Source organism: Euprymna scolopes, chromosome 21 (assembly GCF_053919585.1).
Source record: "Euprymna scolopes isolate OS-2025 chromosome 21, ASM5391958v1, whole genome shotgun sequence".
NCBI classification, from domain to species: Eukaryota; Metazoa; Mollusca; class Cephalopoda; order Sepiida; family Sepiolidae; genus Euprymna; species Euprymna scolopes.
Genome location: NC_136502.1, coordinates 49,687,354 through 49,714,397, shown reverse-complemented (window position 1 = coordinate 49,714,397; position 27,044 = coordinate 49,687,354). Strand labels below are relative to the sequence as shown.

At 28.6% G+C, this 27,044-nt stretch overlaps 1 protein-coding gene across 2 annotated transcripts in view; it reads right to left on the bottom strand.

Moving 5' to 3' along the window:
- Positions 1-27,044, bottom strand: part of LOC145242255 (RRP12-like protein) — a 139,550-nt gene that overhangs the window by 91,624 nt on the left and 20,882 nt on the right. For both annotated transcript variants that reach the window (XM_080105265.1, XM_080105266.1), the window contains exons 3-4: positions 5,688-5,771; positions 3,366-3,442 (exon numbers count right to left, since the gene is read on the bottom strand). In XM_080105265.1, the coding sequence (XP_079961391.1) occupies positions 3,366-3,442; positions 5,688-5,771 (161 nt within the window). The remainder of the gene's footprint in view (positions 1-3,365; positions 3,443-5,687; positions 5,772-27,044) is intronic.

The following is a 27,044-nucleotide window of genomic DNA, read 5'->3' as shown; positions in this document are numbered from 1 at the left end:
TTCGAGCCTGGCTACTATTTTTTTTTTCCGCTTGTGTGGGTACTCGCTATTTTTTTTAGTTTTTTAGGGTTAATTTTAAGGGTACGTTATTTTTTTTTTTTAAGGGTTGGTTAATTTTTTTTTTTTTTTTAGGGCTCCATTGCTCATTACCCTTACCACAAAACCTTTCCACACTCGGGCAACGCTGAGTACCCCCGCTAGTAAAAAATAATAATATCAGCCTGGTTTTGTTTGTTTTATGTTGTATCAACCATTTACAGGTTATTTAATGCCAAATAAAATTATTTCTGAATTTTTGTGATAAGGTTTGATAATTCGTATTAGTTCTATCATTTAGACTACTGTTCTCATCTTCAGTATTTTTCACACAATGTTTCGGTCGATGTAACTTCCGACCTCCTTTAGGTGTATCGTTGTCGGACTTGAGAATAAACTTGTCAAGCAAAATCCGATAGGTAGAATAATTATTTTATATTCTTAGAAAAATTACTCCTAGAATTAAGTTTTAGGATGAGAACTGGAACATTATTCTTAGGATGTTTGTTTTTAATTTTTTATTTTTACAGCATAACACTTATCCATTACTTTGAGAAGGAAATCTTACAGTAACAGTGAAGACATTAGTTGTAGAAAACATTAAAACCCTTAATAATATCAGTAATGAATAACAAGAAAAAAATGTCACACAGGCTTACAGCTGGTAATAGATTTTTTTTTTTTTGCATTCATAACATAATATCTGCTTCAATATCACCACCTCAAACAAAATAAGCATTGTGAAAAAATGTGAAAGAAAATTAAAGAAAAATGCTGAAAGTTGCATCATCCAAAACATTGTGAAAATAACCAAGATGAGTCTTAAAAAAATTTTTTAGTGATTTTTTTTTTCCAAAATTGACTTTTAGTTTATAGACATATAGCAAAAATAAATTTAATTAAAAATTTACTTATTTTATAGACACATAAAGCAAAAAAAAAATTAATTTAAAATTTATTTATTTTATAGACACATAAAGCAAAAAAAAAATTTGATTTAAAATTTATTTATTTTATAGACACGTAAAGCAAAAAAAAAAAATTATTTAAAATTTATTTATTTTATAGACACATAAAGCAAAAAAAATTTTTATTTAAAATTTATTTATTTTATAGACACATAAAGCAAAAAAAAAAATAATTTAAAATTTACTTATTTTACAGACACATAAAGCAAAAAAAAATTTTATTTAAAATTTATTTATTTTATAGACACATAAATCAAAAAAAAATGTGATTTAAAATTTATTTATTTTATAGACACATAAAGCAAAAAAGAAAAATGTGATTTAAAATTTATTTATTTTATAGACACATAAAGCAAAAAAGAAAAATGTGATTTAAAATTTATTTATTTTATAGACACATAAAGCAAAAAAAAAATGTGATTTAAAATTTATTTATTTTATAGACACATAAAGCAAAAAAGAAAAATGTGATTTAAAATTTATTTATTTTATAGACACATAAAGCAAAAAAAATTAATTTAAAATTTACTTATTTTATAGACACATAAAGCAAAAAAGAAAAATGTGATTTAAAATTTATTTATTTTATAGACACATAAAGCAAAAAAAAAAATTTGATTTAAAATTTATTTATTTTATAGACACATAAAGCAAAAAAGAAAAATGTGATTTAAAATTTATTTATTTTATAGACACATAAATCAAAAAAAAAATTAATTTAAAATTTATTTATTTTATAGACACATAAATCAAAAAAAAAATGTGATTTAAAATTTATTTATTTTATAGACACATAAATCAAAAAAAAAAATTTGATTTAAAATTTATTTATTTTATAGACACATAAATAAAAAAAAAAAATGTGATTTAAAATTTATTTATTTTATAGACACATAAATCAAAAAAAAAAATGTGATTTAAAATTTATTTATTTTATAGACACATAAATCAAAAAAAAATGTGATTTAAAATTTATTTATTTTATAGACACATAAATCAAAAAAAAAAATGTGATTTAAAATTTATTTATTTTATAGACACATAAATCAAAAAAAAATGTGATTTAAAATTTATTTATTTTATAGACACATAAATCAAAAAAAAAATGTGATTTAAAATTTATTTATTTTATAGACACATAAATCAAAAAAAAAAATGTGATTTAAAATTTATTTATTTTATAGACACATAAATCAAAAAAAAAATGTGATTTAAAATTTATTTATTTTATAGACACATAAATCAAAAAAAAAAATGTGATTTAAAATTTATTTATTTTATAGACACATAAATCAAAAAAAAAATGTGATTTAAAATTTATTTATTTTATAGACACATAAATAAAAAAAAAAATGTGATTTAAAATTTATTTATTTTATAGACACATAAATAAAAAAAAAAATGTGATTTAAAATTTATTTATTTTATAGACACATAAAGCAAAAAAAAAAATTTGATTTAAAATTTATTTATTTTATAGACACATAAATCAAAAAAAAAAATGTGATTTAAAATTTATTTATTTTATAGACACATAAATCAAAAAAAAAAATGTGATTTAAAATTTATTTATTTTATAGACACATAAATCAAAAAAAAAAATGTGATTTAAAATTTATTTATTTTATAGACACATAAATCAAAAAAAAAAATGTGATTTAAAATTTATTTATTTTATAGACACATAAATCAAAAAAAAAATGTGATTTAAAATTTATTTATTTTATAGACACATAAATCAAAAAAAAAATGTGATTTAAAATTTATTTATTTTATAGACACATAAATCAAAAAAAAAAATGTGATTTAAAATTTATTTATTTTATAGACACATAAATAAAAAAAAAATGTGATTTAAAATTTATTTATTTTATAGACACATAAATCAAAAAAAAAAATTTGATTTAAAATTTATTTATTTTATAGACACATAAATCAAAAAAAAAAATGTGATTTAAAATTTATTTATTTTATAGACACATAAATCAAAAAAAAAATGTGATTTAAAATTTATTTTATAGACACATAAATCAAAAAAAAAATGTGATTTAAAATTTATTTATTTTATAGACACATAAATCAAAAAAAAAATGTGATTTAAAATTTATTTATTTTATAGACACATAAATCAAAAAAAAAAATTAATTTAAAATTTATTTATTTTATAGACACATAAATCAAAAAAAAAATGTGATTTAAAATTTATTTATTTTATAGACACATAAATCAAAAAAAAAATGTGATTTAAAATTTATTTATTTTATAGACACATAAATCAAAAAAAAAAATGTGATTTAAAATTTATTTATTTTATAGACACATAAAGCAAAAAAAAAAAAAATTTAATTTATTACTACTCACTTCTGGATAACAATACTGAGGAGATAAGTTGCAGCAGTCAGACTATTTTCACTGTCCAAGGTGTCCAATGCAGTGATCTGGTAATTAAAATGGAAACCTTTAGATGTCTTGCAGCAAAGAAAAAAATAACTTGTAAAGCAGAAAAGATCACAAAACGGAAAAGTGGAAAGCTGGAGATTTCAAATTTAAAAAAATAAAATGAAAAAAAAAAAATGGAGCAGGGATTTGAAGAGAGAAAAAATTTAGTTTTTGGCTGATTTTAATAAATTTTAATTACAGTAAACTAATTAAAAAAATTTTTAAACCAGTTTTTTTTATTAAGAAACAAACTAGCACTGGTTTTTTTTTTTAAATATCATTATGAATAAATATTAATATTTTATTTTTTTTCTAAACGATATAAGTTTTTTTTTAAAAGCAATGCTTGTTTATATGAAGCAAGCATTTGCTCATAGCATGCTTTATATCTTTAAAAGGTAAATAAACATTATATCATTTGGCTTTTAAAAATAAAAAATGAAGCATGGATGATCCCCCCCCATGAGTGCACAGTGAACGAGGCATAAAAAAATTACTAAGTTCAGCATTGCCCCCAGGGGATTTCAAAGCCTGGTGAAAATGAACAAACGGTGCAGTTTTAGGCCTTAACATATGTAAATTTGAGTTTTGTATCATGCAAAAGAAAGAAATGACTAAATCTATCATTCGTCCCCCACTCCCCCATTTAGCTCCAAAAAGTCCCCAAGGCCTTAACATTTAAATTTGAGTTCAGCACCATGCAAAACTGCTAAATAAACATACACAGAAAATTTTAGACAAATATGGTAGAATAGTCCCCTTATTAGCTCTAAAAGAGCCCCTGGAGCACACTCAAGTATAGACAAACAAAATGATAAAGAAATCAGTTAGTTACAACTTTTCAGAAAGTTTTATAAAAATCCAAGGCATCAATTTTAGCTATATTTACCTGAAAAGGCACCCCTAAGGGAAGCAATCAGTTTTCCCAGAAAATCCATTCTGTTAAATTTTTACTCATATCATGTTTAATGTTTGTGCAAAATTTTAAAAAATTCCAAGGTGAAGTTATTTAGAAAAGTGTGGACGAACGAACGGACAAGGGTGAATTTACCTTTTGTCGGGGGACCAAAAATTTATATTCAAAATAAAGTATGTATAAAATAAGCCAAATTACAATGCAATATTATGAAAATAAATAAATATTTGTTTAAAATTAATATTTCGGAGATAGACTCCATCCACAGAATTTTATACCCCACCCCACCCTCATCATAATGGGGGGGGGGGGAACAACACAACTCTGACTTTCATATCACAAGCGCCAAGCATATTCATCCAACATTTCCAAATAACACCACAAACGGACGACACGCATATTCTTTACTAACTGTTTTTTCTTCAATTTAATATCATTGCGAGGAAAAAAAAAAGAAAAAATGTATAAAATTCTGAGGATGGAATCTATCTCAGAAATATTAATTTTAAACAAATATTTGTTTATTTTTCATAACTTTGCGTAGTAATTTGGCTTATAAACATATTTTATACATATTTTATTTGAAAATTTAGACAATGCTTCCATCACAGAAAACACAACTCTGAATTAATATTCAGGTTTTTTTTTTTTTTTTTTCATTTTTAAGAACTTGTAAAGAATACAAAATATGAAAAATGTAGAAAAATTATGCACAAAGTGAAATGATATTCATAAAGATTTCACTATTGTTAAAAAAAATTATCAGTTTATGAGAATAGTTCAACTGCTTAAAACAAGTGTAAAAAAACTTTTTTTTAAATACAAAAAACACACACCATTTTTGTTTTTCATGCTAAAAACTGATAACTTCATGCTAAATTTTGATTCTTATTCAGAATTTCCCCTATATGAAAACCCCAAAAAATCTTTATGATGTAACTAGCCATGACGGGAGGAAAATGTTATATTTAAAAAATCATGTAAATTGATGAAGTATTATTATTTTTAACTAAGAAAGCAAAAAGGGACCATCATGCATTGCCATCTTAAAAAAATAAAGGCAGATAACTCCACAATTAAAACTTGCAAGACCAGCCTTGTAGTGCTTACAATTTCCCATTTATTGCTGAAAAAATAAATCTATTTGATAAATTTACATAATTTTTGGAATATGATGTTTTCATTCCATCATGGATACATACATCATAAAGATTTTTTTCTGTATTTTTGCTTTTTTTTTTATATAGAGGGAATTCTGGAGAAGCACCAAAATTTCTATTGTGTCATAGAATTGCACACGCATGAACACACAAACACAATCATCTCACCAATGCTGCAAAATATTCCGTCTCAGATTCTTTTCCTCCTTGTTCTTTTATTACTTCAGTGACGGCTGCAAGGACCGCCAACATCTGATCGAAGAAAAAAAAAAAAAAAAGAAAAAATGAAATAAATGCCACTAAAACATAAACATGCAGGAATTTCAAAATACAAAATAAAACATGGATTTGATTTTTTAGCATAGAAACGTTCTAGAACAGGGGTCTTCAAAGTTTTTCGAATATGTGGGGGAGGGGGGCATATTTTACTGATCTTTTAGAACTATGTGGGCCAAAATAAAAATTTTTTAAAAAATGACTTGGGCATGTTTTATACTGTTTTGCTTATCAGCTTTGGTTTTTAGCGAAATTGGTTCTCGTAAACCTCATTCTTTTAATTATTTTCTGAACATAGAAAACCCACCACATTATTTTCACACGCTCCCATTTTAAAGTTTTTTGTTGAATATGTTTACACTTTTCATAGCAGCTCTGTGGGTTGGATCAAAGACTGGAGCCAGATCTGACACATAGGCCATAATTTGTAGGCCCCTGTTCTAGAAAATTATTCCTATTATGAATCCAAGAAGTTTGTTTCTAAATGCAACATCACATAGTATTCGACAGAGTTTTAAAAAATCCTTTAAACTTACTATTGGTAATATTTTTTTTACTATTTTAATATTTCATATTTTTTTTTACTATTTTAATATTTCATAATATTTTTTCTTTTTACTATTTTAATATTTCATAATAGTTTTTTTAATATTTCATATTATTTTTTTACTATTTTAATATTTCATAATATTTTTTAAATATTTCATAATATTATTTTTTTACTATTTTAATATTTCATAATATTTTTTTACTATCAGTAATATTACAATTACTTATTAATCTCTTACCTTTTGTGTTTTACACCATTTTTTTTTCAAATGTAATAGTACTACCAGAAAATTAAAAAATTCTATTTAAAAAAATAATTTAGTTACAAAATTAAATCCACCAGAATTCCTTTCAGTTCCTTTATTGTTTGTTAATCGTTTAAACAAATTAAATCTAAAGCGATTTTTAAGCACTTAACCTGTTGTAATTTCTGGATTTAAATGGTTAGGAAATCCTAATGTATTAAAAGTAATTTGCATTTAATAATTTCATAAATTAAGACTAAAACAACATTCCTGCAATGCAATTATAATTATTGATTCAATTAACAATTTAATGACCAAACAATATCTTAATAACTACATTATCAAAATGCTATATTAAAATATCATTTGGTAAAAACCAAAAATGTAAAAAGATAGCGCTAGGTAGGTCACATGTCACAACAATAAACATCAAATAGAAATTTCTGGCTGGAGTTAAAATGTAAAAATACAAAAAGATCAGATATTACGGTTCTTTTTTGCTTTTAAGGCAAGAAACCAACAATTCTGCAATGTGTCACCATTGCACGAAAATATCATCTGCCAAAAACATTTACAAAAGTTCTGTTTATTTTTTTTTTGGTATTTCCTTCAAGAAAAAACAAATAATGAAATAACTAGCGGGACCTGTGAAAATTCCACAGAGGACTCATATGTAATATATTGATGTTGGCATTCTGTAGATGTTCAGCGTAAATGGAGATGCTTTGATATTATTGTAGCTTTTTTGTTAAAACTGCAAAAGTACTTATAGCTAGCATGAACGCCCGGCAAAGCCTGGTCGTAAAGCACGCTTAAATATGATATTTTAATTCTTGCAGATTTCTTATATATTATAGAGTTAATGTTCTATCGATTTTTATATATTATAAAGTTGCAATTTCAAATATAAAAAACAATACTTCAGTGTATTAGCTTGAATTGAAACCGAAATAAAAACTTATGAAAAAATGTATATATATATATGTGTATATATATATATATGTGTGTGTGTATATATATATATATATATATATATATATATATATATGTTTAGTTGCTTCAACCATAATTGAAACCAAAACCAAAACTTACGAAGAATTCTTGATAAAATTATTTATAAAAAAAAAAAAAAAACAGATTACTGAAATGCAATCAGCTATACTGAAACAAAAATTTATTAAGAATTCTTGGTAAAATTATTTATAACAAGAAATGGAAGTCCATAACTACATGACTTAGATGTGTAAGCATGACACAGGAAGTAACACACGCGCTTTCGTATTAATATAAAGATGTCACAACTGAGGGTGGTAGTGAGGATAAGCTCCATCTCCCTAAAAAATGCCTTCATGGTGTGAGTCTCAAATAGACCCTGACAAGCCAGTCCTGCACCTGGCCTTCTTGTGTGGCATAGCTAGTAAACTCAGCAAAACTGTTTATACTAACTGGGAGAAGGTGCAAAGGCAGTCCACTGACACTTTAAAAGCAGTCACTTCAAACAAGTAGGGTTTGTCAACTTTGGATGGCGACTCACCTAGGAGAAGGCAACTCTGATTCCAAACCTCTGCTGTCTTGCAGGATTACCACATTAGACAGTAAACCAGGACAGAAAATCTGGAGATGGAGTCCCTAAGCCTGACCTGACTCTACATTGTCATCACCGGCAACTTTTGTCGTGCAGTTAGAGTCAAGCTATATTAACTCTGTCTTTCCCTTGGATCGTCTAGCTTCATGGAGAGAGGAGAACTATTGCACAAACAACAACTATCCTCCTTTTGCCCAAGCTATGTAGCCCCACTTCCGAGTTAAACCACTGTTCCCTGAATGTGACTTGTTTTGGTTTCTCCAACATTTTTTTTGTAAAATCAAGCAAGGTGTTAAAGAATGGAGATTTCTTTTTCAAGAAAATATTGACTGGATGGAGGAGCATCAGTTTTCATTTCTAAAACATACTGATTGATGAAATCTGCAAGGCTTACATTTTAGATAATGCAAGTATTACCAAACCAGCCATTTTAGTGTGCGATACTAGGTATATAGAGAAATTCCTTTTTACTTCAACTTGCAATAACTCATTTCATTTTGGGGTTATTTCGATAAAATTTAATCGTTTCTCTTTATAAATGTGCAATTCTTTTGTCCAGAATTTCTACTATATTAAAAAAACAAAACAAAAATAAAGAGAAAGATGTACATACCCATGATGACATGGACATATCATATTCCAAAAATTATGTAAATTGATCAAGTAGTTATATTTTTTTATAAAGAAAATTATTTTTAAGCGATTAATTAGAATTCGTAGGCATTACATAAATCTCACAATTATTAAGCTATCTCCCTTTGTTTTGTTTTTTATTTTTTTTAGATTGTTTTCAAAATGGTGGACAAGACAGTTGCTCTTCTTTTATTCATAAAGTTTGATTTTCTTTATAAAAATAAAAACTACTTGATCAATTTACGTATTTTTTGGAATATATTTTCATTTCACCATAGGGACATACATTATACAGATTTTTTTTTTTCTTTTTTTTACAATGGGGAGAATTCTGGACAAGGACCTAGTTTTTTTTTTTTCCAGGCAACTTAAAGTTAGGCTAATATTTTCTAGATTAAATAGACATCTTAAGAATTGATCCCTTCCTGATCTCATTAGGTGAGATCTGATGACCTTGGCGGTAGATTAAATCTGGAGAGTATGCAAAAATAGAAACTTTACTGGTTTGATCATATTGAAAGAACGGACGAAAGGTTAGTACATGTAGAACAGTTGAGGTAGCAGTTAAGTTTCGAAGTGAAGTTATAAAAACTAACATATTGAACTGACATATTGAAATGACATATTAAACTGACATATTGAAATGACATATTGAAATGACATATTGAAATGACATATTAAACTGACATATTGAAATGACATATTAAACTGACATATTGAAATGACATATTAAACTGACATATTGAAATGACATATTAAACTGACATATTGAACTGACATATTGAAATGACATATTAAACTAACATATTGAAATGACATATTAAACTAACATTAAACAATGTTAAGCATGTTAAACAGATGTTACAAAAATGGAATTTTCCGCTTAAAGTATTTAATTCAGACATCAACCAGGGAATATTTTCAATGTTTATTAGTAAATGTTTTTTTTTTTTGCTAGCTGCCAAATACACACTAACATGATTGAATGTCTTCAAAGCCTTACAATCTTGAGCCAATGCGTTCGCTTGGTTTATACTCATGTTCATCCATTCATAAACGTCGTCCATCTTTTGTCTTCCTTCTAATACATATTTTTACATAGCCGTACACCGAAACATTTAAAATGATATAACAATTTCAACAACTTTACATTTGATGACAGAGGATATTGATGTGATGCCAGGGGAGGGGGCACTTATAGAGATGTACACCCACATCCAAACGAAGGTTGTCTCATCAATACGTAATTGTGAAAAGCTTATAATTTGAAATGATGATGGCAGATGATCATGTAACCATGGAAACACTGATGAGTGAAGCAAGACAACATCAAGAGAAAAAGCAGACAAATAAGGATTCGTATTTCAAGTGACATCCATAAATAGATTGGAGGGGAGGTGTAGGGATTTTATTTTAAAGCATGCAAACATCGTATAGATAGTGGAAGTTTCTGTCAATGTAGGATTTCTCAATCATTTCTATTCTGCACGTAAGCTCAAATGAAAAATTTAAAACAATTTTTTTTTTTTTTAATTTAAAATACTTGTATTTTAATTTAAATCATAATTAAAAACAAGATTCACATTTATGACTGATATCATACAAAACAGAAAGACAGGTTAAAGACTCTACATAAACTATAAGTTCATGGTTCAGAATGTTTAAGTGTCCCTCTCCTATGAGGCTGCAAGGACAGAATATATGTTAATTGAATTATTTCTGAGCTACACCAGGATTCACGATAACGCATCTTTGCCTCCACTTGGTACAATCATGGGCTTGATCCAGGTGAAGGCCACTTTTTCGGAGGTCACTGTACAAGGTGTCTGCCTGTCTTGTCAACGGTCTTCCGTCTCAAATATCAGTTTCACAAGTGTTGTTGTCAATGTAGCATTACAAGTTGATTTTTTTCTTTTTAGATAATTGTTATTTTATCAACTTGCATGAAAAGAGCTATGTAAAAGATGCTTAAAACCGTTTGAATTATGCAAATATCATCAGGAGTTCAAAAGTTATGAGAATTTTAAGTGTCAAAATTTAGGCTTTTCCGTGAACATTTTTCTTTAGAAAAAGTGGGCTAAATTACGGACATCAACATTTCAAGAAATTCGGTAATTTTGCCACCATTTATTTATTTTTCAAGCTATTCTCATGAAACTTGGTAGTCTTATGTAAAATTATGTGCTCTTTCTGATTATGCAGTCAAATCTGATGTATCTCTTTACCATAAGCCATGAATTCAGATGTACAAATTTCAATTTTTTTTAAACTAACGCATGGTATCATACAGTGGGTGTCTATTCATGAACAAAACTAAGTATTATAGTGATATTTAAATATAGCCTTATTGAGAGTAGGTGGTTACCTGCCTCCCCACCAAAGGAGAGCTTAATCTGGGGTGAAGCCATTGAATACCTAAAGAGCATTCATGGCCGGTATTTACTACTCCCCTCAAAGAAAAGAAAAAATTGAGTAGATATGAATTAATCTCAGAAATAAACCAAAGAAAAATTTTCATATAGAATTTGGATTTCTATGAAAAAAAGGAAATTCCTATAGTTGACCAAAACTTATGCATTTTGGGACCAGTCCAATTTTCAATTTTGTAAATCCTATCTGGCCCAAAATATACCCCTTATTTCCTGAGATGCAACCATAAATCATACTCTACATTAATCCTCGATGTAGCTTTCACAATACCAGGATACCAGGAATCTTGATAAGCAACAACTATATATTCACCAGTTGATGGTAATTTTTGTTATTTCTATTCTGTTGTTTTACTGAAGATTCAATTATGTAAACAAAGAAAGAAAACGGTAATTTTTTACCTTGTTTCCACCTTAACATTTAAAATAGTAATACACACGGACAGAAAAAACGCTTTGGATAATCACAGATTTCAAGGTAGTTCTACTAAAATAGCCATATTTTTTCAACCAAAGCACTTCAAGACTTCAAATTACTACTGTTTTGTTCGGAAATGAATATACTTTCAAATGAATTAATAAATATGAATGTACATTATATATTTTAAGAGTTTTAAGTGATAAAAATGTGAACGTCTTAAAATTGCGTATTCGGTAAGGTTTGTAATGACCCTCTCTAATTTCTAAAGGCCCGTACCGTGATTGTATGAAGAATTTCATGAAATTTAGGAAACAATCAGAAGAGATGTTAATCTTAATACTGTCAAGTGTCCGAAATATTTTTGACCATTTCTTTTTTTTGTGTGTTAAAAATAAGACTTTAATATGACGAATATCGAACATTTTGAAAAAAAATTTCTTCGGACACCCACTAGTAAGTAAATCAATCTTTTTACTATCTTTATCAATTAAAAGTATTATTGTATGTTGAGTAGGACCGCGGTAATTGATAATAATTTAAAAGGACTTCCCCCCAAAAAAAACGTTTCTAATTCTCGAATTTGGACAAATGAAGTTAATATTAGTAGCAGCAGCTGTAGCAAGAGCACAATGTAAACAACATGCGTTCTTTAATTTTTATTCAAGAACGAATTAAGAAAAACATGAAAATATGAATATAAATGTAGTAACTTATCTTGCTTTTTGATAACATTTATTTGTTATGTTTTTTTTTTGTTTGACAACTTTTTCGAATCTATGTGTATAGTAAAACAAACGCTAAAAATTTATATCAATATTCTAAAAGCAGTTAGAAAACACATCAAACTACAATTAAGAAGCTTTTTATTTCGTTATTTTTTTTTTTTTTTACTTATTAAGCGAAAGGTATTTTTTACGACCGGCTCCAGCGTAGTATAAACGGTCTATGGAATAAACACCTTCAACCTCGAAAATAGAAATCAACAAATTTATGGAATTTTCTTTGAAATTTCGTAATTAAATTAAAACTAAATTTAACTTTTGCTGACTTATTTACCTGTCGAACACACACACACACATATATATATGTATATATATATATATATACACTTTCTGCAAGATATTTATTTGAAATTGAAACGGCATTTTGCAGTTAAGACAACAAAACAAAAATGAAGTAACGGTTCGTATTACAATCCACAGAGGAACGAAAAAGTTGTCAAAAACAAATGTTATCAAAGGCAAGATAAGTTACTTTTCTACCTAACCGGATACTTTTTATTTTTTTTGTTTATTTTTTTTTTTTAATGTAAAATGTTTATTCGGTTCTACAAGTACTTTAACGGTGAATGCTCTGACGAACTGTGCCCCCTCGACGTAAATACCCCCAACAAACCCGACAAGCAGCTTAATCCCACCCCTTCAGTGTAGAGATCCCTAGATATAAGAAAGTCTTCTACTCCAGTAGTTTTTTTCTCCAGGACAGCTAGACTTTGGAGTTCCCTTCCGGGTCCCTGCTTCCCCAACCGTACTGACATGCAGAAGTTCAAGTGCAACGTGAACCGACATCTTGCTGCCCAACTCCCTACACAGTACCCCTGATGCCTATGTCCCTGATAGTAGCCCCCTACAACAAAGTGGCAATGTGCCTTGTTTGGGGTGAAAATGTAATAAAAAAAACAAAAAAAAACTAGTATTGAGCGAGCGCTACCAAAGAACAAGAAATGTGGTCGCAATGTCTCTTTACATTTTTGAAGTCTCAAAGATTTCAAAAAAGGAAATGGAACAAAATGGTGAATGAAACCCACCCAATAAATGTTACCGTGACATTTATTGGGTGGATTTCATTCACCATTTTGCTTTATTTCTTATTTTGAAGTGATTATCAAGATTTGAAAAATGTAAATAGAAATTGCGGCCATATTTTCTTTCCGGTAGCGCTGAATATTACCTACTTTTCGAATCGAATAAATATTTTACATTAAATAAAAACAGTAAAAACTTATTCAGTTAGGTAGAAAAGTAACTTATCTTGCTTAGTGCTTTGCATAACATTTATTTGTTATATATATATACATATATATATACATACACACACATTTGGGGGGGCATAAGTTTACATATTTAATAGTAATGTGATATTCCAAATTTAATCCATAACATTTTCAAAAGCCAATAATTATGAACCACTAACAGTAAATATGAGTGATGTACGCTCTCTTTGAAAAAAGCTCTCTTAACCTCACCTCTAACCCCAGTTATGAGTGGCAAGTCTCCTCCTAAACAGTTTTTAACCCTAACAATAACACTAAGTTTGAGTGGCAAGCTCCCCCCAACAAAATACTTCTGTAAGCCACATACAAGTGTCTAAAACAAACAAACAAAAAATAGATCCTTCCTTAAAGAAAAATGCACAGGATTTATCTCCCATAAAAATTAACTGTCCTAAAATGCTAGAATGGCCTGGAAATGATGAATTATTTTACATTAAATTTTTGTGAAACTAACCGCCCCCCCCCTCTAATATTGTTTTTGTTGTTTTTGTTTCTGTCAAGTCTTCAGTATGTTCACACATAATTTTCCTTAGCCCTACAATTAATTCAAAGTCCGAATGGCAACCCTCCCCATATTCTCATTGCATAGAGACCCCCTTAAAACCACACATAATTGACTTAACAAAACAAAAAGCATACAGGATTTATCTCCCATAGAAAAAAAAAACAGTTAACTGCCCTAAAACGCTAGAATGACCTGTAATGGGGAATTATTTTACATTAAATTCTAAAATAATTTGTTTACAGTCGTGGTCAAGGATAACTACATTCTATTTTGATTAAATTTAAAACTTGTGTATCAAATTCTCCAGCGAGGACAATGGATGTGATTCCAGATATGTACATGCTGCATCAATGTGCAGAATCTCTATTTACCATCGATAGAGAACCATGGTGGCATATTGTATGTGATTTTAATGACATTTAAAACCACATGTAGAAGACAGTGATTCAAAGTGTTTTCCAACATTTCATTTATTTTACGACTATATTAGAGAATGAAATGAAAGTAATTGGGTCTTATGAATATAATGAACAAAATAACTGTTTCTTATTAAATGTCGAGCAACGTCAAGGTTTTGTGCTAATACGCAACAATTCTATCATTTGATTTGCTAAAGTAAAAAATAAATCAAGGAGGACTATGAAGACACACCTTGAATTAAATCGAAATTTTCTATTAATGTTTTCAATTATGTCGCAGAGCTTAAAGACCACCATGAAAACTTGAAACATGTATAATATAAATTCGAAACATGTATAATATAAATTAGAAACATGTATAATATAAATTCATGTTTAGATAATTTACTATAGAGGTGTATGAAAGGAAGGAAAAAAAAAATCAATGATCAGGAAAATTTAAACACTCAAGCAAGAGTGTAGCTAGCCATGCTTTATGTGTTTTTCATGCCATTTCATACATAATTGCCTAAAAAGGTAAAATCACATTTTGGAGGCAGGGGGTGGTCAGAAGGGGTTGTGTGGGGTTAAACAGAAGGTGTTAATCTACAATAATACCAAAGAAATATTGCAATATATTCATTTTTAAATTTAGATTCAATATAAGAAAGATTATTATATGGTAAATTTCATTACTTAGTCTTGTGTTTTAACAAAGATATGACATTTTTACTGAAAAAGTAGTGTAAAAAATGTGACGAAACGCATATGGTCTTAAAGAAGGAAAAATATCCAAACGTTTGAGGCACAAAAATAGTCATAACTTCCTTAATTTTAATCAGATTTTAAAAATTTAAAAAGATTCTTTCTTAGCTAATCAAGCTCTTTCTATGCATACCAATATTGAAATATTTTAAGCTATTTCAATTTTTTCATGCGTATTGCTATCTAAAAAGGATTACTTTTATAGGTTTTAGGGTATGTTGAAAACGAATATTGCATTTAAATTTTCTGCAGATAAGTAGTTTTCCGGATATTAAGCAATGTCATTTCTTATGTTATTGCTGGTGGCCATCTTGGAGCACGCAAATGCAACCCTGAGAAACTATGCACAAACGCATGTACCAAGATGGCCACCAGCAATAACAAAGAAATGACATTGCTTAATATCCAGAAAGCTACTTATTTGCGGAAAATTTAAATGCGATATTCGTTTTCAGCATCACCGAAAAACATAAAAGGTAGTCATTTTAAAGAAAAATGTTAAGGTGGAAACAAGGTAAAATTTTTAAAAATGCATCACAATGAAAATGAAATTCTTTATCGAACTGCCTAATTATTATTATTATTATTATTTAGATATCCTCAGTAAAAAAAAAAAAAAACGGTTTTGTTCTACAGATTAAAAAAAAAAAAAAAAAATGATGTTGACAATGAATTAAAAATTTAAAAAATTATACAAAATACTGTTAGAAACCCAACCCATAAATGTTGCAACGACATTTATTGGTTTGGTTTCTAATTTTTATAATTGGTTTTAATTTTTAATTTATTGGTTTGGAATATTTTTAAGTCATTGTCAATATTTCAAAGACATGAGATATCATGTGGCTATTTTTCTTGTGCAATGTCCGCAACTAATTGTCGAAACAAACAGACATTTTACATCAAATAAATACACTAAAAACTTATCCAACTAGGTAGAAGACTTACTTATCTTGCCTTTGGTAATATTTATTTGGGTGCCTATGCACTTATGTTACCATGCTATTTTTTCAAATAATATTTTCAAATTAAATTCAAGTTTCACATTATCTTTTTTTTTATTTAATTGTTAGGTGAAAGTACAGATTAGTTAACAAAGCATTCTTCTCTTCCTATGTTAAGAATGGGTTTCTAAATAATAACATTATTTCAGTATGGTAGCATAAGTGCACAAATAACCTTTTAGCAGAAATTATCCACAATTTGTTATATATATATATATATATATTTTAACTAATAAACACAAGTCTACTTTAAGTACAAGTAAGAAGTTATAAATATCATAACAGAAACGCCTGTATTTCGTACATTTTGTTGTTTTTTAACACTTTTAGTACATGTGTACTAAAAGCGTTAAAAACAACAAAATATTTTGGGCTCGATATTGTTTGAAAATCAAAATTTGAAAAACTTGAAAATAATTTCTTTAAACTGACAAACTACTTTCGTTTTGAAAGCAGAAAAAACAGTTTTCTATTTTTAAGAGAATACAAATGAAACTCGTTAATGCGCTGACTGTAGGCAGCTCAGCACTGGTCAGCGCATCGCGAGTCGTTTTCTCGTTAAATTCTATATTCTGTAATTTCTATAAAAGATAACATTTTAAAGAAATTTCCGCACAATTAATAATTATCAAATATTTACATATTATATATGAAAATAATTCTGAAACTATTATCTATATGAAAATGGATGATATATGCCGATTATCTTATCAATTTTGAAATATTCTTCATCAACTTTGCTCGGTCGTAACTTTGCTTCCTGTGGTCATAAAAATATAAATCAAAGTCCATTAGAGATGGACTTCTATGCTTATATAGCCTGTAAAATTTCAGCCATATCCAATCAAATTTGACCTCACACATGTGTATCCAAACGTAACGTATGAAATGTGAACATTGAAAAAATCAGTTTCCTTTTTGCTGTCGTCATTTTTTACCGTTTTAACTTGGAGCATAAAAACATTGAACGCATAAAAGAAAAATAAATTAACATCAGTGGAATGCTTATTCTATTCTCTTTCAATCAATTTAATTCTTTTAAAAATTGACCCACAAATAAAAACGATATGACTTGTTGAAGCACATTAGATATGTAATATTGCTGATGTCCACGAAAATACAGCATATGCTTGTAATGCTATGTCAATCCTCAACATATCCAGATCATCCAAGCTTTTCATTTGGTCCTCAAGAAATGCGATACTGTAGTGCCTTCGGATGCCGTCATTACAGATGTGGTCAAGCATAACTACATTCTATTTTGATTAAATTTAAAACTTGTGTATCAAATTCTCCAGCGAGGACAATGGATGTGATTCCAGATATGTACATGCTGTATCAATGTGCAGAATCTCTATTTACCATCGTTAGAGAACCATGGTGGCATATTGTATGTGATTTTAATGACATTTAAAACCACATGTAGAAGACAGTGATTCAAAGTGTTTTCCAACATTTCATTTATTTTCCAACTATATTAGAGAACGAAATGAAAGTAATTGGGTCTTATGAATATAATGAACAAAATAACTGTTTCTTATTAAATGTCGAGCAACGTCAAGGTTTTGTGCTAATACCCAACAATTCTATCATTTGATTTGCTAAAGTAAAAAAATAAATCAAGGAGGACTATGAAGACACACCTTGAATTAAATCGAAATTTTCTATTAATGTTTTCAATTATGTCGCAGAGCTTAAAGACCACCATGAAAACTTGAAACATGTAAGATAAATTAGAAACATGTATAATATAAATTCATGTTTAGATAATTTACTATAGAGGTGTATGAAAGGAAGGAAAAAAATCACCAATGATCAGGAAAATTTAAACACTCAAGCAAGAGTGTAGCTAGCCATGCTTTATGTGTTTTTTGGGCCCTACCCCTCCTAGAGAAGTTGACCAACATTTTTCTCCCCTATAATTTACAGAGCCAGTAGAGGAGTCAGAGATAAGCAGGCAGGTAGCCATTTGCTTTGTTGGAAATAATTTGCCTGCTAATGGGGCAATTATTTACTGATTGCGAATCAATTTTTGCCTGCCATTTCACAATAAAACCTCAAAGTTACCTATAGGTAAATTTTGCAGGTTGGATTTGTTCTGTTTCATTCAAAATATTTACTATTTTCATTTTTTGTATGAAAATGAAATGAAACTTTTCGTAAGTATTTAATTACAACCAGAATATGACAAAAGGTATCAAGGTTTAAAAAACTATGAAACATAAAAAATTATAATTAGGGCAATCCAAAAATTAAATTTATTAATCAGGTTGATTAATTTGACAAAGTAATTATATAAAACATTTCATAAATCAATCAAAATATTTAAATTTCACGTTATAAGAACTTTCAATGAGCATTAATTGCAATTTTTAGGTTGCCCTAAATATAATAAAAAATGAATGAAAAAAGCCAAGTACGTCCAAGGATGTAGTATTGCTGCCACATCTGGGCAGGAGCTGCTAAAAACAACCTATCCTGCCTTGACAGAGTACAAAATAGACTTCGTGGTTTAGTGGGGGATGCGCTTTTCTCTTCCCTGCAACCTCTCTCCCATAGAAGAAATGTTGTGGGCCTGTCTTTGTTTTATTGTTATTTCCATGGCAGGTGCTCGTCTGAGCTTCAATCCCTCGTCCCCCCTCGCCAATCTTTCACGAGAAACACACGTCTGGCTGAAACTACTGTCAATAATTTTCCCCACTCTTTATCTGTGCCTAAATCCAAACGTAGATTCCATGAGCAAAGCTTCTTTCTTAGAAATGCACGCCAGTGGAACTCTCTGCCGCTTGCTTGTTTCCCACCGGCTACAACTTGGACGTCTTCAAGTCCACATAAACAAACTCCTGACAAACCGCCCCCTTAAGTAAGACACTCTATCAAAACCCCCAATACTAATGATTACTACAATACTATCTCATTGATTACTGTACACGCAATAACCCTTATCCCTGAGTGGCCTTCAGGCCTTGATAAGTGGTGACCCCCATGTAAAAAAAAAAAAAAAAAAAAAAAAATTATATTTTGTAAAATTTTTGCTACAAAAATTTGCCCCCCCCCTCCTTGGTCCGTTAATAAAATTTACTAAAGAATTTTGTCAAATTATCTTACCGAGTGTTTGCTTGCTTTTTCTCAAAAACATTTTGTGGACATACACAGCTTAGCTTTTGTTATCTATAGAGATAAAGCTATCTTGGAAAATTTTTACAGTCAGACAGAAATAGCAATGCGTCCGATACAGAAATGCTGGTATTTGTGCAGATTTTGAACCAGACGTATCTAAGCGTCCACTCGGCTTTGCCCGGAACATGATGTCAACTACTTGGATTTGCTAACATAAGATGCTTATTAGCCAATCACAACGCAGACAACTTTTTTATTTTTTTAATTTCTACAATTTCCATTTACTTTACGTTTTTTTTGTTTCATTCTGTTGTTAAGATTTGATCATCAACGATGCCTAGCATAATCCGGCAGTTACCGTTATGTTCCAGGCAAAGCCAAGCGAATATTCAAAGAAATCACTATTTCAATCTGACTTAACGAACGTGCCAATTTAGCATGCCTGCTGGCAGTAGATCACTTTTTGCAAATAAGCGGTCGGGTTGTGTTCATATAAATACTCGAAGTGGAAGTTGTACCCATTGACGATGTTTCTAGTTTTAGCTAATCAGGAAAAAAAATTGTCTTTGCTACAGAATTTGAACACAACACGTGCATCTTTCCAGTCAAAAGTTAGACACTTTGTAGTACAAAGATAAGTAAAGATAGAAATTGTGCTCAAATGCTAATTAATAGCGAATATATTAATTTCTTTTGTCCTAAAATTTTAAATGAATTGGATAAAAACTTTTTATGCACACATCGATAGAAATAGTGACAGACGCATATAACATGAGAATTTTTGTGTCGTAATGTGCGCAAAAAATCTCGGAACCAAAGCGTTGAAGTATTCATTTAAAAAAATTTTTATTTTTATTTTTGTTATTTTAGAAAACATAAGTTTTTAATTATAAAAAAGGAAATAAAAAAAAAGGAAAAACAAAGGATAAATTTTTTAAAAAAAGAATGACAAACAATGAGCATTGCTTTTTTTGTTGTTGCTTTTGGTTTTCGAATCGCAATAAAACATCGAAGACTCTTTAGTATAAAGCTAAGTAAAGATAGAAACTGTGTTCAAACGTTATTTAATAGCAAATATATTAACTTCTTTTGTCCTAAAATTTTAAAAGAATTAGATAAAAATGTTTTATGCATGTATCGATAGAAATAGTGACAAACGCGTATAACATGACACATGCAATGCCATCATGTAAATTCATAACAAAACATTTGTTTACAAAGTGACTTACAGCAATGAGATATATATTTTATTTTTTTTTTTTTTTTTAATTATTTAGAAAACATCAGTTTTATGAAAAGAAAAAGAATATTTTTGGTAATGTTCTATTTTAGCATGGGAAAATTTTTTTTTTTTAAATATTCAATTCAAACAAAAAATTGAATCAAGGAAAGTTTGGTGCTTATGCAGGGCTCTACAGACAAATTTATCTTTAATTGACCTTTGACAACTAAATATTTTCGTTTACTAGCCAAATAAAAAAGTTACTAGCCAAACCCACATGATTTTTAGAATATGACATTTTCATTCTGTGACGAGTATGTACATCAAAAATTTTTCTTTGTTTTTATTAATAAGTGTAATTTTAAATATACAACAAATTTTATGTTGATACTTGAAGTCATAAACATTCTAATTTCTTCAGATATTTTTTTAAACAGCCTTCATTAAAAAAAGTATATTGTTCTATTAAATTTTATTGTTTAAATAATTTAACATTGTTCGTTTTATAAAAAAAAAAGTTGAAAAGATATTTTTCACTCAGTAGTGAGCCTTGGAAGAATGTCAGTGAAAGCAATACAATCACCAAAAGATAAGCGTTTCGTTATTTCAAGTCGACACTTTGAAAAATCACTTGCAAATGCGACTGTTTCACTCACAATGTAAAGCCCTGTTATGCACTTATATCACTGTGCTATTTTTGAAAAATAGTATTTTCAAACTAAATTCAAGTTTTATATCTTCTTTTTTTTTATTATTGAATTGCTAGGTGGTGAAAATACAGAATAATTATAAAACCCCCTCCCCTTCCCATTTTAAGAATGGATTTCTAAATAATAACATTATTTCAGCACGGTAACATAAGTGCATAAGTACCGAAAGTTTGTTTTTAAGGTTATTTTGACTAATAGCAGGTGAAAAAAATTATTAACTGAAATCACCCAGTAAATCAAAATTGCGAAATACAAAACGTCTGGTATATGAAATGAAACAAGTGTTCCGGCTATTGAAAGAGAATCATTCATTTAACTGGAATTTGAATAAAAATAATATAATAAATAAATAAAATCAACTTTTTTTTTTTTTTGCGTTGAAAACGATTTATTGCATAAATCTTTTTTCTTCTCTTTTCCGACTATTTATTACGTATGAAGAAGTAGTAAAAAAAAAAAAAAAAAAAAAAAAAAGAATTTTTAACAAATAAATGTTATGAAAAGCCATATAAGTTACTATTTTAATCTGATTAAGTTTTTAGTGGTTTTTACTCGCTTTAAAATGGTTTTAAAATGGCAATTACTGGACATTTATGTATGCGATTTTTTTTTTCTTTCTTTTTTTACTTAGCTGAAATGTTTTATTTGTTTTATTCATCTGGTTAAATGTAAAATATTTCAGTAAAAAAAAAAGAAAAAAAAAAAGTTATTTTATTTTTTTAGTCAGAAAAAAAAGATTGAAGTAAAAAAAAAAAATGTTATATATTTGCTTTTTTACCACTTCCTCGTACGTAATAGTCGGAAAAGAGAAGACAAAAAGATTTACGCAATAAATCCTTTTCAGCGAAAAAAAAAAAAAAAAAAAAAAAAAAAAAACAGCCGATTTTATTATTTTTTTATTCAAATTCCAGTTAAATGAAAGATTCTCTTTAAACAGCTGAAATATGTGTTTCGTTTCATATTTTGCAATTTTGATTTACCTAGTGATTTCAACCATTTTTTTTTTTTTTTGCCTGCTATTAGTCATTCATTATTCCAGCCACTGGTATGTGTTTTATTCAGATGAACCTAGGGTAAGAATGGTGGACATTGTCGTTTATAGGATTTTTAATAGTGAACTTAGGGGAGAATGACATATTGTAAACACTACATTTCATAACCTACTAAGAAAAACGTCATATCATCACTGAATGCATCATATCGAACTTAGACCTATAGTCACATCTAGAGAGTGAACATTGCGAGAGCTATTCCAAGCCTCCCACTGTAAAACCGTGCATGTGCTTACATGGTGACAAACACACTGCATTAGTGTTTGGAAGGAATGTGAATAATTACAAGGATTACCGGTATATACCGAGTGCACAAACAAAATAGTGTTTTATATGTTATGATCGAGTGCCGAGGCGCTCTTTTACAACATTTCCAAAAACATTACCTATGTATAAGCTGACCCCCCAAAATAACCTTAAAATTGTCTCCCAGAAATTCAACTTATATACTGTAATTTTTTTTATATAGGTGTTCTTTAACTCAATGTACACGATATTGTGTTGATATATATATATATATATATACATACCTTATTTATAATATTCCAAATTTTATTATGTTTATGTAATTGAGAATTCGGTAATCGTTCATATACCAATAAATTTTAAGTCAGTACAAAGTGACTTAATTTGTAAGTTTCAAAATTACCATTTTTTTTTAATCGAGCATTCATATATTGTTTTAACAAAATCAAAACAACAAAGATTGGATTGATAGCAACAAGCTGTGTATTTTCATTGTTCGTTACAAATGTTTTGCGACCATTTGGACAATTTCAAACCTTATATCGTTTGAAAATATTCACAAGAACGGCCTCTCTTCAGACGTTGAGAACCCCCACCCCCCACCCACTTTTTTAATGAACAATATGGAATCCATTTCCCTTTTAAGGAAAACTATGCGATAAAAGATTTACCTACATTTCTTCCTTTCAGAGGGTTTTCCATTCGTTAAGGATTTTTTATATCTACCTATTTTTCGTATCTCTATTTTTAAATATTGCAATCGATTATTAATTTATCCTAGCAACCAATTGCCTATATTCACTTGATTTAGGTTATTACTATTTTTATCCAAGTTATTTATTTATTTTATTTATTTTTTCTCAATTTCGGACCTGATATTTTACATTCCTACCATATTGTTTTGCTTCTGTGTTTCGTATCTAGTGATTATATTGGCGATTTACAATTATATCGGCATACTTATTTCAAAATATTTTCAAATGATATAAGGTTTGAAATTGTCCGACTGGTCGCAAAACATTTGTAACGAACAATGAAAATACACTACTGTTGCTATCAATCCAACTTTTGTTGTCTTGATTCTATAAAAATAATATATTAAAACAGCCCCATTTCAGAATAAGGCTGGTCATCAATATCCTAACGCCTCAATTCTGTCTTTAAAGACAATGGATACCCTGCACATGTAATTGTGAAACAAGGGTTGCACAATCCCAACTGCACCTTTCTTGAAGCAACACTGTGATTCTGGTGACAGGGAGAAGTCCAGGATGACCAGAAACAATGCAGAGATAAGCAAAGAGCACCTGATATTCCCAAATGGTCACCCATTTAGTACTGACCAGGCTCAATGTTGCTTAACTTCAGTGATCTAACGGGAACCAGTGTGTCAACGTGATTATGCTGTAAATACTCATCAATATGGTGGGATTAATATAGGGTTTTAAATTGTCTTTCACTATAAAAAATATAACTGAAAACTTGAGTGAATTAAAATTTGGCCCTATTATCATATTATGTTTCCGTCTCTTGATATGGCCAAAATGTGATTTTTATTGAATAATTATTAAAAGAAAAATCTAGCTTGATCTCTATTGTGCTATACATCATATTACGAAGATTCAATGTGTTAGCTGTTGAAATGAATTTTATATGAAAAGTCAAAGTTGCACATTGATTTAATTATTATACAGTTTTGTTTTAAGTACTGAGATTTTGCTCAATATTTTGGTTGGTTTCTTGTACTTATGACTATTTTTTATTTACGACAAGATAACATCACAGCTGTTAGAATTTTTCACTTGTTCAAAACCTGCATTTTAGTTAAACACTGAAAATTGGCTTCAGGGCAGAAGATGACAAATATTGGGTTTGTACTACTATACACAGATTCGAAAAAGATGACAAAAAACAAACAAACATAACAAATAAATGTTATCAAAGGCAAGATAAGTTACTTTTCTACCTAACTGGATAAGTTTTTAGTGTTTTTAAAATGTTTATTTGGTTGGAAAAACATGCAGTGTTTATTAGTATATTTTAAAAAGACAAATAGCAGCCAGCTCGCAGTTGGATACATTAAGTTTGGGAAAATGAGTCCAAACAAAAATATTATACAAAATACTGTTACAAACTCGCTCAATATATGTTACCGTGACATAGGCTGACATATATTCGGTGGGTTTGTAACAGGATTTTGTATAATTTTTTTCGTTTAGACTCATTTTCCCAAACTTAATGTGTTTAACAGCAACCTCGCTGCCATTTGCCTTTTTCAAGCATATCGATAAATACTGTACAATTTTCAAACTAACTACACATTTTACATTAAATGAAAACACTAAAAAATTATCTAGTTAAGTTGAAAAGTACTCATTTTTCCTCTGATGTTATATATTTGTTTTTTTGACAACTTTTTCGAATCTATGTGTACAGTAATACAAACCCAAAAAAAGGTTTTTAAAAGGTCATAATTCTATGGCTATGTATTATGCTATAAAAATAAATTTGCTATCATATTTTGTAAACATCTACACATTTTTAAGGTAAAAGTTTGTAGACATAATGAAAATCAAATTTTGGTTTCGGATATCTAATATATATATAGTAAATCTTTTTTTAAATATCAGATTTAAAATGTGTGATTTGAAAAACGTTTAATTTTCAGACAGGGATTCAGTCTTAAGTTAAATGTGAAATTCAGATCAAGTATTTATAGGTTAGATTATCTTTACTGGTCAGAAAAAGATAGTGACAATTTACATAAAATAAACTGTCAAAAACAGAACAACTAATCAGTTCAATTCATTTATTTTTTTTTGACATTTTTATAATTTGAAAATTTGATGCTTCACTGAAAATACAAAGATTTAAAAAAAAAATCAGAGTGAAGGTGATATGGAGGTGGTCAGTGTTGGGCAGATTGTTCTGACGCCAACCCAAAATGATAAAAAAAAAAAGTAAACAGTTACTCCTTTTATAGATTTAGTGAGCTTTTGAGTATTACTGTTTAGAATTTGGTGCACAAATGAATCATAACATTTAACTTTGACCTCATAACTATTTATAATCATTACATTAAATTCAAAACCTGATAGTTTAAATAGCATTAAAATCTCATTTAAATTGTTTTCATTATGAAACAAATGAATGTGAAAGTTTTTTCATCTATTTCTCCTACATAATGACTTAATTAAATTTGTGGTGCTCAACATAGTCCACTAGTGGTCTACGAATAAATTTGGTGGTTCACAGCCAGATTTCAGTAGTGAAAAAATTGTTTATTTAATAGTCCTTCCATATAAAGGAAGAAAGTATCAGGTATATCTAGAAATGAGAAAGTGTGTGCTGTCAATTTTCGGTCTACAGACTCGAAATTTGACATTAGGTGTATTAAGATTTGGGAAAATCTTTTTAATTAGGTTTCGGCCAGAAATTTTACTGTCAAGGGGTCAAAGTTCAACGATTTGACCTTTGAAAACTCTACCAAACTTCTCCGCCAATTTTGGGTCTAAACACTTGAAATTTTAAATGTAGGTTACTTGGACATGGATCAAAGTTTTTAATTCAATTTGAGCCCAAAAAAATAATGTGAAGTGGTCAAAATTGGGGTCAAAGTTAAAAAAAAAATTGACCTCTGCGGTCTCTACCAAATTACTCAGCTAAATTCTGGCCTAAACATTTGAAATTTTACATAAAGGGTATTCAGACAGGGCAAGCTTTTTAATCGGTTTGGGTAAAAAATATGAGCTGCCAAGAAGTTAAAGTTCAAAAGATTTGACCGTTGCAGTGTCGAGCAAACTACTCAACCAATTTTGGGTCTAAACACTTGAAATTTATACATAATGGGTATTCAGACATGTGGCAAGCATTTTAACCAGATTGGGGGGCAAAAATTTAGTTGCCAAAAGGTCAAAGTAGAAAGAGTTGACCTTTGCAGATTCTATGAAATTCCTCCGCCAATTTTGGGTCTAAACACTTCAAATTTTAGATGTAGGTAACTTGGACATGGGTAAAACTTTTTATTTTGATTTGAGACCAAAATAATAAATGTTAAGGGGTCAAAATTATTTTTTTTAAATTACCTCTGCGGTCTCTACGAAATTACTTAGACAATTTTTGGTTTAAACATTTAAAATCTTACATAAAGTGCATTCACACGAAGGGCAAGTTATGAACAGTACGTAGGGCCTGAGCAAAGCCGGGTTGAAATCTAGTAATAAATAAATATTTTTGGGGATTCTAACAAAATTCAAACTTATCAAAAACAGTATGAAAAGAAAGTGTTTTGGGATATATCATTAAAATTGAA